We start from the raw sequence: 14,709 nt of genomic DNA on the forward strand, positions 1-14,709 counted from the left end.
TGGGCAGCATAATCCCTAAGTTATCAAGCACTTCTAAAATATGGAGATGTAACCAATTTTTTTAATAATGCATGCAGCTTCATCTCTATTACCATTTATTTCTTTATTTTTATTTTATGTTTTGCTTTTAAAACTTAGGAAAATGCACAAATGTCTTGTAAACAGTTTGGCATGCGAGAGCCGAAACTTCACAAAAAAATAATAACCTTTCATAACCCTGGCGCAACATGCTGCTAAAATTTAGTGTGCTGTGGTTTTCCCTCTGGTGGCCTTGAGCATCATGGGACAGCAGCATGACAGCCTCATCTATCTTTCTCCGTTGGTTTAAAAATCCCCCACAAAGCCTATTATTCACCTAATACTCCGACAGGCAAGGTTACTGTGTGCTAAGTGAGATGGACATAAGAGAAAGAGAGTAGCTCTTATTTTAGTCTTCTTAATCAAAAAAAGCCAGATCACTGCAGCATCTGATTGGAAAAGGGCCTTGTTGCACCCGTCCTGTTCTGTGTCATCCAGTTTTAAATCGATTTTTAATTTTGTTGCCCTCCTCCAACATTAAAGAGCGGTGTGATTTCACAGTGCCTCTCGTTTGAAGGCTTTACGTCTTCGAATTCTGCGTCGCGCGCCGGTGTTGTCTGATAAACAGTCATGCAAATCACCTCATTTAATTGAGAGAACTGAATTGAGACTTAATGACGCGGGAGTGCCGGAAAACTACTTTTGACAGGGTGACTGATGACGGCTGTGTAAATCCGTTCGGAATATTTCTGATGCGTGAATTTTGAACATCACCTGAAAGGACAGAAGCTCCGCCAAGCTCGCGGTGGCTCCGACTTTAACTGCCATTCATCCGAAAATGGACTTCACAGTTGTTTTGTAATGTAGTCACAGCTATTCATGTGCGACCAGCCCACGCGCTACTCATACACATGCAGAGTTTAGCGGCTCAGGGAGCTGTGCTGCGTGATAAATGGCAGCATTATATGTCTGCCTGCCCGGCTGCTTGATTGTCTGTACATCTTGCCGTTGTGCAGCTCTATTGCACACGCATGCACTCGCACCAGAACATGGACTTACAAGGTGTGAAATAGGGGAATGTGGGTGAGCGACTCTCACCCACTCGTCCCCGTTGCTCATCTCTAACCTGTTCTCTCACAAATCCGATTGAGGTATTCATTTCATTTCTGCTGCTATACTTTAGCTCGAGGACAATGGTGGGATCCTGTCTTCTCGTCTTTACGACTGTCTCACACAGACACGCGTAATCTCTTGCACGGTCGCCGCTCACTCAGAGGCTGTCAGACACACTAACATTTCCTCGTAGATCACGGCGGGCTGCCTAAATGAGCTACTCAACACGTACTTACTCGTGCAGCGGCACATAAACAGTTTTACGCACTTTCACTCATATCCATAAACACAAAGGAATAAGCCTCTCCGGTGTTTGGGAATTCAGTCTGCGTCAAATCGCATAATGACACCAACTGGTGTGGTACACACAGACTGATATGAATGTACAAAAACAGGGCAACATATAGTATTATTAAAAAAACCCAATCCAAGCAATGAGCAGGGCTCTGTTACCCATTGCATCAGATGGAGTTTAACCAAAATAAAAGCTTAATTAATAATTATGTTCCTTTTGAAAAAGAGCAAAAAGAAAAAGAGATCACAGCTGTGATACTTGTAATTGCATCAAAAGCTCTTTACCCAGTAAAAACAGATATTATTTATATTTATATTTATATGTATTCACTGTGTGCCTGTGTGAGTTGTCCCCTTAGTTCACTGTTTTTAGCTGATTCGATTAGGCCCTGGCGTGGTCTTCTGCTGCTGTAGCCCATGAGCTTTAAGGTTGTTGTTCAGAGATGCTCTTCTGCAAAAGTCAATATTTGAGTTACTGTTGCCTTCCTGTAGTCTTGCATCAACAAGCTATTTTTTTTACCAGAGAGGTGCTGTTTACTGGATATTTTCTCTTGGTCATATGTGAGGTTTTTTTGTTTGTTTGTTTTTTTGTGGGGTAAAATCCCAGCAGATCAGCAGTTTCTGAAATAGAAAAGTTTGTTTGGCACGAACAACCATGCCACCTTCAAAGTCACTTAAATCACCTTTGTTACACATTGTGATGCTCCATTTAAACTTCAGCAGACCATGTCTATGTGTGCTATAACTTTTAAATGTTTTAAATGTTTTTTGAGCACATTGAAAGACAATAAATGAAAAACAAAATACTGTGTTTAACCTGTTTTCTCCCTAAATGTCAGACACAGCTGCACAAATACAATTTAATATGTTCAGTAATGCAAGACACAATAAGTACCGTTTCCACCACCTTTGGTTTTTTTCCCCATCTTCTTTGCTGTGCGCACCTTGTGCATGAATCTGTGAGCATCTCCTCACATCCTCCATTGCAAGTGTGTCCTAACAGTCCATTTTGCATGCACCTTCCATGTTTTGGAGAGGTCTGGCCATCGGGAGAAGTGGAGCCAAAGTGAAACCTTACATAATGGGCTTCAAAGCGAGCTGCAGTCGACCCACGATCCAGACAGAATAACGCGAGCAGAGGAAGAAGGAAACCGTTTCACAGAGGGGAGGATAAAAGGACGGGGCTGTGTAAAAAGAGAGGGTGTAAACAACTGGAGGTCTGAAATATTCTTAGCCACTGCTTTATGTAGCATGCCTGATTAAAATACATTTTAATATCTGAAGAAGTGTACACAAAAGCCTCATTAGGCTTTTTTATTTCTAAGAGTTAGCAGATGTCTTTGTTTCAGTCCTGGGGTTGAACTAGTCTGTGCAGTGTTAATCCCTTCTGTCTGTTTTTGGTGTACTTTAATGACATGTGCTGGTATTTTTAGCCTCTACAGGTACAGTCAGTGCATGCGGGGGGTAAATGGGGTTGATGGAGTTAGGGTTTGATTCTCCAGGAAATTGCTCACACGCCCATCACTGCAGTTCCTTTGATTGTGGGGAGGAAAAAAAGACCTTAAAACGTCAGGAAGACCAGTTATTTCTCCCCCCAATAGCTTGATTCTCAGTGCTCAGCTCCTCGCCCACTCATTGCAAAAAGATGTCAATCAAGCTACACTTTTACACTTTTCCTCAGCATGTTGCTGGTAATGGTTGCTTGATTTTACTTTTCCCATTTTGTCACAGCCCCCCAACCAAACCCAAAAAACCCTGCTCGCTCCCGTTTCTTTGATAAGCAGTTCAGCATTTAAACTTTTTTCACAGCTTTTCGGGACGTCATTTTGATGTGCGTCAATGACAGACGTGCGATTGGTTGGTTTTTTGTGATGCCCACAGCTAATATTGAACTTCATCAATGAAGTGGTCAGTCAGGGGCTTAGTTTTACTCTCATGTGTTTCAGTAAGGGAAAAAAAATCCACGTGTGTCAACAAAAGGATGGAGTTTACTCAGGTCTTCACTGATGTTGTTTCCACTAAAGAGTTTCCATTCTCAAGGATCTAACTGATGACTGTCAGCTCCCAGGAGTTTTTGATGTACCCAAAGGAAAATCTGTTCTTAAACAGAAGATGTTTTACGTTTTCACCCTCAGGTTTTTAAATATAAGTGGAAATGTTTTAAAAATCAGCTTCCATGTGGTAGATACTAATTAAATACTTGTAACCTTCTGATTTTAGGTCATCAGTCTTCAAGTTTCTATTAAATTACTCATCAACTCTTTTTGTTGCTTGGAGACATCTGTCAGGTCTTTTCTAATAATTATCTCAAAACAAGAAAGCAGTTTGTATTTTACTTAAATTGTGTTTAAGAAGGAATTCCACGTTTGTGTCTGACAAAGTCAGCAACACTAACATGTTCACATGTTTCACTATAATATTAACATAGGTCTTAAATACTACCTCCACTGTACTTTGTGTGGTGGAATGGTACTGCACCAGTGTGGAGGTTGTAAGGCTTTATATGTCAGATAAGCTCAGCATTAGCTGCTGGAGGACTTTCATGAACTTTCGCATAATGTTGTCCACATGATGAATCCTTCTTTCCTAACCTTGCTCGGATTGTAAATCCACGTCTCTGTGTTACAGTTCTATATATCATGTGTCAGGATCCACACCCACAGACCAGATCTGGCCCTTTGTAAGCTTGAACCTGGCCCACATTTCACTTTTAGCACACCAGCACACCAACCACCGTCTCCACAGCGATTCATGGCCAGCTAACAGAGACTACAGCGAAAATGAAAACTGATGTTGGGTTGGTGCAAACAGTTTCTGTCCTCAAACAACATAACTCGCATTGTTATTGTGCTGTTTGAAATCCACACACTAGTAAAGATTTGGGGCCATAGACGAGGAACAGAGGCTTCACAAAGTCAAAGAAATAAAAGAGAGACGTGCAATTACAGCACAATAGTCTGTGCTTGGAGCCCAAGCCTCAAAGTGATGGAGCTGTGAAGGCAAGTGTCATTTTTGTGTGTGACCAATTTCATGGCAGAAAGCCACAGCGTGTGGACATGTATATTACATGAACTAAGATCTTTGACTTCTTGTTTTAAATGACATTTCTCACACAACTAGTGAGATGCCTTGGTCTTTTTCAGGCCTTTGAAGCAGGCTTGCTAAGATTTGTAGACAGATGTGCACATAAAGATTCATTTGATTGCTTTATAATCGGGTTATATTTGGTTTTATTAATTGCCCCGCACTATCAAAGTGAGGCTGTGAACAGGGCTGTTGTAGACTAGTAAAGTATTTTGTGAGGCGTTTAACTGGAAGGTCTCTATGAAACATAGATTAAAATGAAAACATGTTAAACTGTATGCTCTGAGCTCTTGATGTGATTGCTCCAGCGTAGCTGCTGTTGAAACTGAATTTGACACTTGTGATGTATACCATCACCTCTGACCTTATGCCTATAAATCTGGTGCAATGTAACACATTCTGGATTGAAACACCTTTAACCTTGTAATGGAAAGCATATCATATTTGATACATGAGTTTTTTAAGCCTCTACATCTCCCGTGTGATTTTTCTTGTCCAGAAAATCCTGATGTGTACTCTCAGACACACAAAGTGCTACTGTGAGCAAACTACTGAAAAGTGACACAAATTAAAACTCATATGTAAAGTGATATTTAATTTTTTTTATTGTCTGAAGTTAGAAGAAAACCCACTTCATTTTCAAAACAATTGAATTTTCTGGTAATTATTTAACGGTTCAGGCTGTACAGGGTTAAAGAAGCACAAGTCAGCCAAGTGTTAAAGTAAAAAAATCAAAAATATGAGATACATATTTATAATAACAGGGAGGATGAGCTCTTTATCTTTCTGTAATGCTGTAACTTGCTCTCTATTCGGTCTTTAAGTGATGACGCATGAACCCTGCATCTGTGCCCAAACTACTCTTCGTTTATTAAGGCTGTTGTGTTTTTAACATGTTTTAATGCTTTGTATCTTGTTCTACTTATCTGAACAAGCCCCTAAAATGAGTCAGTGATCACTGTCGGACTCTCTTGGTTTTTCATTTCATTTTAAAGCTTTTAAAACCTTACGATGTAACTACAGCTCAGCCCATGCAGCAGTATATTACTGACTAAACTCGAATTGTGGATGGATTATCTCAGTTGTTCTCCTGGCTGAAGTTTGGTCCATTTACAGCATCCTGCATTTGTCCCTATCCTTCAGGAACTCTCACGTTAACTTTTAACAGGTGGAAAAAAGTTAGCGTTCATCCTCCAGCTTCACTGTGTTTATATTATGCTAACCATAGGTGTGTAGCTAGCCACCACGTAGCACATCATTAAATACCACACAGCACACTTCAGTAACCCTACAAATGTCACTGCTGTTTAGTTTTCTGTGATGATTTATGTCGGAAGTGATAGCAGAGCTGTACGTTTTAATTTTTTCAGAAATCCCTCAGTCAGAATATGCTATATCATGTTTAGGTGGAAACTAGCGAGCTAACACCCTGCTAGCTTCTAACTCTGTTAAATTTAATAAATTCTGTTTTCATGGATGCCTGGATGTTAAAGTTTATTGTTACACCTGGTAGAGCAGCCATGCTGATCATTTTATTACAGATGAAATAATTTAGATTAGTTTTAGATAAGTTTTTAACTCTCAGTGATGCCACAGTGTTCGTTTGACTTTGGCTAATGATGTCAGACTTAAAGACCGGATATCTTTTTTAACCGGCACTGTTTTCTTCATAGTTCCAACCATAAACTATGTTACTCAGCTCTAAAAGTTGTTATAATAGTTTCATAAAGACTTTTATTTTGAAATCTCCTTTTTGGAGGTGAAGTGTTCCTTAGACTTGAGTCATTTATATCTGCCCGGTTGTTACCAGATAATTGACATTCAGCATTCACCTTGTAGTTTGTGCGCTGGCAATATTTTCCCCCTGATGAATTTCAGATACTCTCAGTAAGTCAGTGTTGTTATATAAGTTCTTTTTTTCCCCACAAATCCTTCAGAAAAAAAGGTCCTCTGCCAAACCTCAAGTTCAAAAAGTGGATTTATCAGATGAAAGCCAAAGTGATGAAAGGTGAGGGAGTATCTTGCTGTAGTACTTACTTTTCCGAGCGCCGAGGTGAAGAGTATTTTCTACAAACGCTCACCTTCTGAAAGACGAGGCGAACCATATGCACACGTAGTATTTGCTGGAACTAGAAAAAGCATTTGTCTTCTTTTTTTTTTTTCCTGTGAGATCTGAGCTGGACGTGACCGAAGCATTCAGAAACCTGACAGGTGGGTGGAGGATAAAGCCAACGTGATCTACAGAGTTGCTTTCTGTAAAGTTCTCACTTTGTGTTGATGAAGAAAAAGACTTGATGTCACAGTGAGGCTCCATCAACGAATGAGAAGGGTCTGTTTTTTCTCTCTTTGATTTCTCTCTGTGCAGATCTCTCTCTTTGTCCATCTTCTTGCATTCTTGCATTTCTCTTTGCTGCTCATTTAATTTACAAAAAAAGAAAAAAAAAACAGCCCGTGGGTAGATGGGGATCAAATTACATTCACCTTTTACCTGCTTTCCTCCGCGCAATTAGTACCACGCTTACTTGTCATTTCAAATTGACACACTGCTGTTGTGTTATGTAATTATTTACCTGCCTGGGGAATAACGCTGTGGTTTACCCACTAAATAATGCACACACACGCACACACACATGTGCTCACAAAAACCCTCCAAAACGCTAAAGCACCTGTTCCCTGTTTTATCTGAAACATGTTTAACATGCCTTTTAACATTCCAGGGTCATTGTCTCCTGCTGTCTAATTAAAGGTGTCTTTGTGTGTCTTTCTAAAAAGATCTAATTGACTAATGTTGTGCAGCAGCCCGTGGAGATTTTCGGGGTGCTCTCGCCGCTTAAAGGCTCAGCGTTAACATTTTGAGGTTTGAGCATCAGGACCCAAACCTGCCGTCCGTCCTGTAGGTGTTTTCTTCTTTTTTTCTCCTTGGAGGAAATGGCTGGGTCCTGTTCTTCAAACCACCGAGGTCTTATTAATCCACATTACCTTTTCCCCCCTCTTCCTCCACCCCCAACCCCGACCTCCCACCTCCTTTCCCTTCCACCCACCCAGCTCCCAACAAAAACAATACAAGTTAGACTCAGGAACAAAAAGGGTTTAAAGGAGAGAGAGAAACCAGGGGCCCAGAAACAGTGGCAGCATTTTCTTCTGCAGGGGGAGAAAAGGAAATCCGAACCAGTTTTCTTTGATCTTGTGTCTTTTCTTGTGATAAATCTGTGTCTGTGATGCCTTTTGTTTTTGGTACTCTTTTTAAAGGAAAAACACACACACACACACACAATAAGCAAACGTGAACTCTTGCTGATTTGTCCTTTTTGCTCTTGCTTCTTTTCTTTTTTTGATATTCTTTTTTTCGGTTTTTGCCAGTAATCTTTTTTGAAATTTTCTCTTTTCTCTTTTTCCCCCCTTTTTTTCTTAACCCTAGGTCCGCTCACAAAAAAACACGATGAATCTTCAATGAACAAGCCTCGAGACGAAGGTATTTTTGTTGCATGTTTTTCCTTTTTTCTTGTTTTGAAGTCTTTTTGGGGGATGTGTACACACACACACACACACGCACACACAGGTGAAACATCCTCTAGGTGGGACTTTGGAATATCAGATGCATACCGATGTGTTGGTGTAAGTGTATGTGCTGACCGCTGCAATTAAAAAGCTGTCTTTCATATGCAAATCATTAGCCTCATGTAACCTTGGACGATCATAACGGCTGGCTAATGGAACCCAGATACCCATTATTAAGCCATCTCCACTGTTTTCCAGAGGTCTTTTTCTTGCTCTCAAATAATAGCCGGCCTCGGCTACCACCATCAACACCGTGCCCTTGAAAATACATTGGCCAGCTGAACGGCATTGTCCCCGAAACCAAATTGTTGTCAGGATTTTGAGCAACAAAGGACCTATTGAGACCTGCTTACACAATGAGGTGCATTATTATTGCGCCTCAACCTCCGGCTCAAGGATCAAATTGCTGATGAATAAGGAGCTACACAAATATTAAGCTAGCTCTATTCCAAGTCAGTGATGATAACATCAAATCAAGTTAGGGAAAAAAAGAAAAAGGAGGGCGGGGACATGCAAGGACACTCATGCCCCGCTTTGGAAGATTTAGGTCTAATAAGCTGTTGGAATAAGGGCACAGAACTCTCAGCCTGCTTTTAATTTATCTCCTACCTGCAGCACTGATACTACGGAGGTGATTTTATCTGCACTTTCATCTGCCGCCCCTCCCCCTCCCACACACACACACACACACACACACACACAACCATTCCTTATTCTTTTGGACTTGTTTCTTGGAGAAAGATGACTGATGATATTTTGATACATATTTCTCTTTATGCTATTTTGAGGGTTGTGCGGTGGATTTTTTTCTTGCTCTTTGATTTGGGGTCTTTTTTTTTTTTTTTTTTGAAGTTGGGAGTCGGAGGAAGTTTGACACAGGAGGATTTTCTTGGTGATCAAACACAGACACAACTTTTTTTTTGAGCTGCCACAGTCAGGAACACAGTCGAGGCCAGTCGAGACGCCCCTCCTCCCCCTTCCCCCCCATCCTCTAAATACGTCTCTCATCCCTCTGTCGCAATGTGCAATTAACCTCATTTGATTTGGGAACTGCTAATCCCTATGCAGTAATTTAGCATCGCTAAACTCCTAAAACGGAGTTTATCACCGAAAAAAACCCCACTAACCTGTCCCCACACTAAAATACACATTCAGAAAACTTGCCTAAAAAAACAACAAACAAAAAGAAAAAAAACATGCTCTTTATAATCTTCTTTGCTTGGCAATATCCATGCACATAGCTGCGAAGAATACTGGCAGCCTTTTAGTTACACTGGTAACCTGGGCCACAGCCAGACATTTAGAAGTGTTTAATTTAAATCCAAATCCCCCTAATAAAGATCAGCTTATAAAGCATTTTCTTTGTGCACATGTTTTATTCAATTATAGTCTTCTTCATAACATATCTAAGGTGCATATGGTTTCAAAATGTTTCAAAAATCTTCTACAGCAACCCTGATTATTATTCTATTTGAAAAAATACCAAATCACTCCAATAAATTGTAATCAAGCATAGGCTTATTTCGGGCAGGTCAGAAAGTCAACCTCAGCTACCATCTCATTGCTAGCCCACATCAGCTGATGATTCTGCTGACACGCTTCTATACATCCAGTCTGCTGTCTCACACAGGGAACGCTCTACCAGCTTGTTTAGCCTGCTTAAAAGTACATCTGCAAACCGCTTTGCAACCCACCTCCACCTTCCACGCTGTATCTAACTTATTCAGTGTCTGTTATCACTGATCCGTGCTGATGCCTCATGTAGGACAGAGCTGTGTCATTAGACATGAATAACTGATGCTGGACGTATCAGTCTTCTTTTGATTATAACTGCCGTGACTAAAATGTGTTGTTTTTCCAATATTTTATCCAAAGAAAAGAGACTTACATAAATCCGCTCTTCACTCAAAGACATGTTTGGCTTGCTGTTTATTCCCTTGGATATTTGACCTTCACAGTTCAGAACGGTGTATGTGCAGAGTTTTTTCATTCATCTGCCGAAGGGAGAAACCTTTAAAAGGTTTGACATGAACACACGAGATTAATTTTAAAGTAGTTTGGAGGCCAGTCATGATTGCTTATGCAGCATACTTGAAATATGCAGTCCACATACAAAGAAAACCCTATGTGGATGAAAACGTATCCAGTAAACATTTTAGACATTACGTGCCTTTACGATCAGTGAAGGAGGAAGAAGTCATTTTAATAATGCATTTAAACTTTGTGCAATAGTGATTTTTTAATGCTTTATTGTTGAAGCATTTTTGTTTTGAAAACAGGAGTGGATGTTTCAATATATTTAAAACATAAATCAGAATGAGCTTTCAAAACCTGACATGTGAAATTAAATTTAAACTGGTGCTCTGGTTGGTAGTTATCTTAAAAGCAGTAAAATCCAATTCACATGTTTAAAAAAAAAAAGTAAAAAGAATTTCTTGGCACTTTCAACATCTGACAGAAAGCAGTGTTTTACTGAGTAGCTGTTTATTTTTGAGAAAAGTGCATTACCGGGGAACAATGCACAGTGAAAGATTGACTGCTACTATTATCTAAAAATACTGTAATAGATGTACGACATAATAATGGCCAGTTGTTCGAGCATCCTTCTACTGGAAATGATTCAGAGACACTGTCATGAACGAGCTCAAAATTCAGACAAAAAGAACAAAAAAAAAAGATTTCCACAAAATTTTAACCAAAAAAACAAAACTTTAAAGTCGAAGGATCAAGCAGCAGAGTGGATCATATTTGCGATGGGATGACACACCAGAGGATGAACAAAAAAAACCCAAGCAAAACGAACCGTTATATGCAAGGCACCTTAACCGGACGGCAGCTGCCTCTATATGGTTACACCTCACTTCCTCCAGAGCACAACAGCCATGAACCCAATGCATTATTTAAACTAACTTACTACTCAACTAAATAGCTAAGTAGCAAATGACCCTAACCAAAGACGACCTGTAGTCTCAACACAAAGGTCAAACAGTGGTCCTATAACAAGTTCTACAAGAATGGAAAACTGAAGAACAGTCCCACTACTCACTAACTCAACCCTGGTCTTTAGGCAGTTAATTGTGAGGGGTAACCTACACACTCTGAATCAGAGGTGTCAGGCAACTGGTTACACCAGTGAGTCGACTATAACCACTGCAGTTGTTCCTGAGCATGTAGCTCTATCCAAATTCACCACCACACTACAGCTGACCAAATGGATTCCCCACACAGTACCTACCATCCAAAACCTCTCGGAAGCATTAGACTGCAAAAAGTCAATCATCCTACCTTAAAACCAAATACCTTTGTGTAGCCAGCAGTATACAGTAGGGTAGAATAAGGTTCAGGGAAGGCAGATGTGACAGCAGATAGAAGACAGAAAATAGGAGCACAGAGAGACCCCGAACAACCTTTAGAACAAAACACAAACTATGAGATATAGCAGATAAAATTTAATAGTAGCATGTGATCACATAGGGAGTAAAAACAGAGGAAGACGAAGCAGTGCTCCTGGTCCTCCAGGAGCCTGAGCCTTTGCAACATAGCTAAAGAGTAATTCAGGGTCACCAGATCAAACCCTAATCTTAATCCATCTTCATCAAAAATGAATGTTTTAAGCCTAATCTTAAAACTAGAGATGGTATCTGTCTTCCCAATTCAAACTGGGAGCTGGTGCCACAGAAGAGGAGCCTGAAAGCTGAAGGCTCTGCCTCCCATTCTACTTTTAGAAACTCTAGGAACAACAAGTAAACCTTAAATGGCATAATAGGGCCTGATCATTCAAGTCTTTGTAGATACAGAGGATTTTAAATTCAGTTCTGGATTTAACGGAGATCCTGAAATGAAACAAGAATGATCTTTCTTACTAGTCCCATTTAGGCCTCTCGCTGTGGTGCTCTTTGGATTGACTGAAGGCGTTTCAGGGACAACCTTATAATAAGGATAACTCTATAAGGATAATAAGGAACTCTAGCAGTCCAGCATAGAAGTAACAAATACATGGAGTACTTCTTCAAGCATCACTGATAGGATGTCACTAATTTTGGCAGTGTTAAGTAGATAAAAGAAGTGCCAACATGACTTCAAGGTTCCTCACTTTAGTACAAGGCCACAATAATACCATCCAGGTTAAGTGTCTGATTAGATGCAATGCTTATGATAATAGTTAATCAGTTTCTGGCTGGTTAATTGTGAGGGATCGGTGTGCAGGATTTAGTGGTGGTCAGCTGCAACCTGCTTCCTCGGCCCTCTCTTTTGAGAACCTCAGATGGCCTTGGTTTAACCTAAGAATATGAGAGGTCATCTCTGTTTGGTTTGTAGAAACATGCGGTTCCAATACATCAGACTCCGTACTTGAGCACCTGCTCCCTGTGCAGATAAAAGACAGCTAGTTGAAGTATGTCTCTCCACCTAAGCCACCGTGGCCCTTTAAGTGAAGAAACCTGGCGAATCCTTGGGCAGCTTTTGTCTGATAACAGCCACAGCCCGCACAGTGAGTTCATCTGTTTTAGCCACCATTTTGTCCTCATTCTTTCAGCAGCGTTTCAACAGCCTTTTCAAATGTGCATGCTTTGAAGCGGGATGTTCCTGGCCGTGTATTCACAAGCAGGCCTTTTCAAGTAAAACAGTGCTTACTATGAGTACACTCAAGATGCATCCTTGACCAGTGCAGACAGCTTCAAAGAAAGCCAACCCCTGCTTTTTGCATCAGGTGTGAGAAAGCAAAGGCTATCGGGCCTCCGTGCTGTTCGCGATCAATGTTCCGAAAGATTGATAGAGCTTAGAGCTGCTTGTGTGTTTGGAGAGAGAGAGAGGGGAGGGAATTACAAACCACAGTGAGATTGTGCTAAATCAAGAAAGAGACAGCAGTTGTGTGTTACTGTGCTGTCCTGTGTGTCAGCACTGATCAGAGACAAACCAGAGCCACCTGAGCCCCAAACCTGGAACATATTTCTGCCAGGAACAATGTCACCTCTCTGTGACACACTCACACAATTACACACACACACACACACACACACACACACACACACAGTCTCACTTGCACAGAGGGATACAAAAAAGACCAAACCCCATAAAATAAGACCTGCCACTTAAAGGAAATATCCCACCAAAACTAACCTCACAGAAAACGCTTCGGCTCACCGTTTATATAGCTGCGAATAAAAAGATGGTTTGATTCACGCAAGCAGTTAGCAGTTACAGCTACATTACTTGAAAACAAGAATATCCTAATATGATATCATGATAGCTATCATCTTTCATTTCAGCACCATGTTCACTGTTAAGTCCAAAATCAGTTAAAAAATGTAAAAGCACTAATGAAAACCCCAAGCGCTGATTTTACGATGATTTCTCTCATTAAACATTAGTGTATAATCCACCAGACTCACTGGATGACATAATCGTTTTGCTGCAGCTTTGAAAATGAAAAGCGATCTTTGACACATCTGGTGACACCAAAAACTAAAAAACAAATCAAGAAGCACCAACATTCTGCTTTTTATTTTCAGTTTTCTGGCATCGTGCTGCTACAAAGTACCTAGACCAAAGTAGGTAGTGCTTTCTGCCATGAAGGAGACACATTAATGTTTATTCCTGCTGGAATAACTTCTTTTTAATCTCCCTAACATAAATCAGTTGCTCCTTCTTTTAGATTTTTTTTGTCCAGCTAAAAAAAACATGAGCATAAAGGAACGAGACATTTTATGAAGGATACAGTTAAACTCTAGAAAAATACTTTTCACTCAGCCACAACACCAAAGAAAAACTGAAAAATAAAAAAAATCACAAGTATTGCTGTTTTGAATTTTTTTATTACTTTAATAAGTAAGGATTAGCTTCCTTTCAAGAGCAAAATGTCTTTTTTTCAGACATTATCTATGTAAATTATATAGTGGACTTAATGGAAGCCTTTTCCAATAATGCAGTCAATTTTCTTCATGATTATTAAGCACACGAATATGAACCTTCCGTCTGCTTAAATTACAGTGTAATAGTGTCATTAATCAAACAAAGTGATCAAAGGTTCATATTTGCTGCAATTATTCTGTTAGCCTTTGCTGCATTTGTAATAATTATTTCATGCTGCGGCTTATGAGGTGGGATGTAACAGGTAATAATTTTGTGACTTGCCCACATTACGCAGGTAATATAGTCCCAATTATATTCTAAATATTCTTGAGATATTTTAACAGACGCTGTCTCCTTAAGTGGCTCATCTGCATCTTTGCACAGAGCATAAAACAGACATAGATATTAAGAGAAGTCATCGGCCTTCAAATGCATTTGTATCATAACATCTGTTAGAGGATATAGCCAAACATGCATGTCAAGCACACACGGCTGCCTGTGCCGTGAAAAAGTATATCCTCATTCATGTTTCAGATCATCAGACAAATTTTTAAAGTCAAAAAAGACTGAATATAAAATGAAAGTTTGAAATGATGAGTGTATTTATTTAGGTAAATAAGTTACCCATTCCTAACTGGCACTATCACGGCTAAAGCACTTTCTGGATGGATGCAAACTGCATTTCGTTGCCCTGTACCTGTGCATGTGCAATGACAATAAAGTTGAATTCTATTCTATTCTATTCTATGTGTAAAAGTAATCGTAAAAAGGCGAAACCACTGCTAACCAAAA

At 40.0% G+C, this 14,709-nt stretch overlaps 1 protein-coding gene across 1 annotated transcript in view; it reads left to right on the top strand.

The window, feature by feature from the left end:
- nlgn2a (neuroligin 2a) overlaps nt 1-14,709 on the top strand; it is a 231,639-nt gene that overhangs the window by 111,702 nt on the left and 105,228 nt on the right. The window contains 1 exon segment of the mRNA XM_031735038.2: nt 7,928-7,981. Coding sequence (XP_031590898.2) covers nt 7,928-7,981 — 54 coding nt within the window.

This window comes from Oreochromis aureus, linkage group 3 (assembly GCF_013358895.1).
Source record: "Oreochromis aureus strain Israel breed Guangdong linkage group 3, ZZ_aureus, whole genome shotgun sequence".
Classification (NCBI taxonomy): Eukaryota; Metazoa; Chordata; class Actinopteri; order Cichliformes; family Cichlidae; genus Oreochromis; species Oreochromis aureus.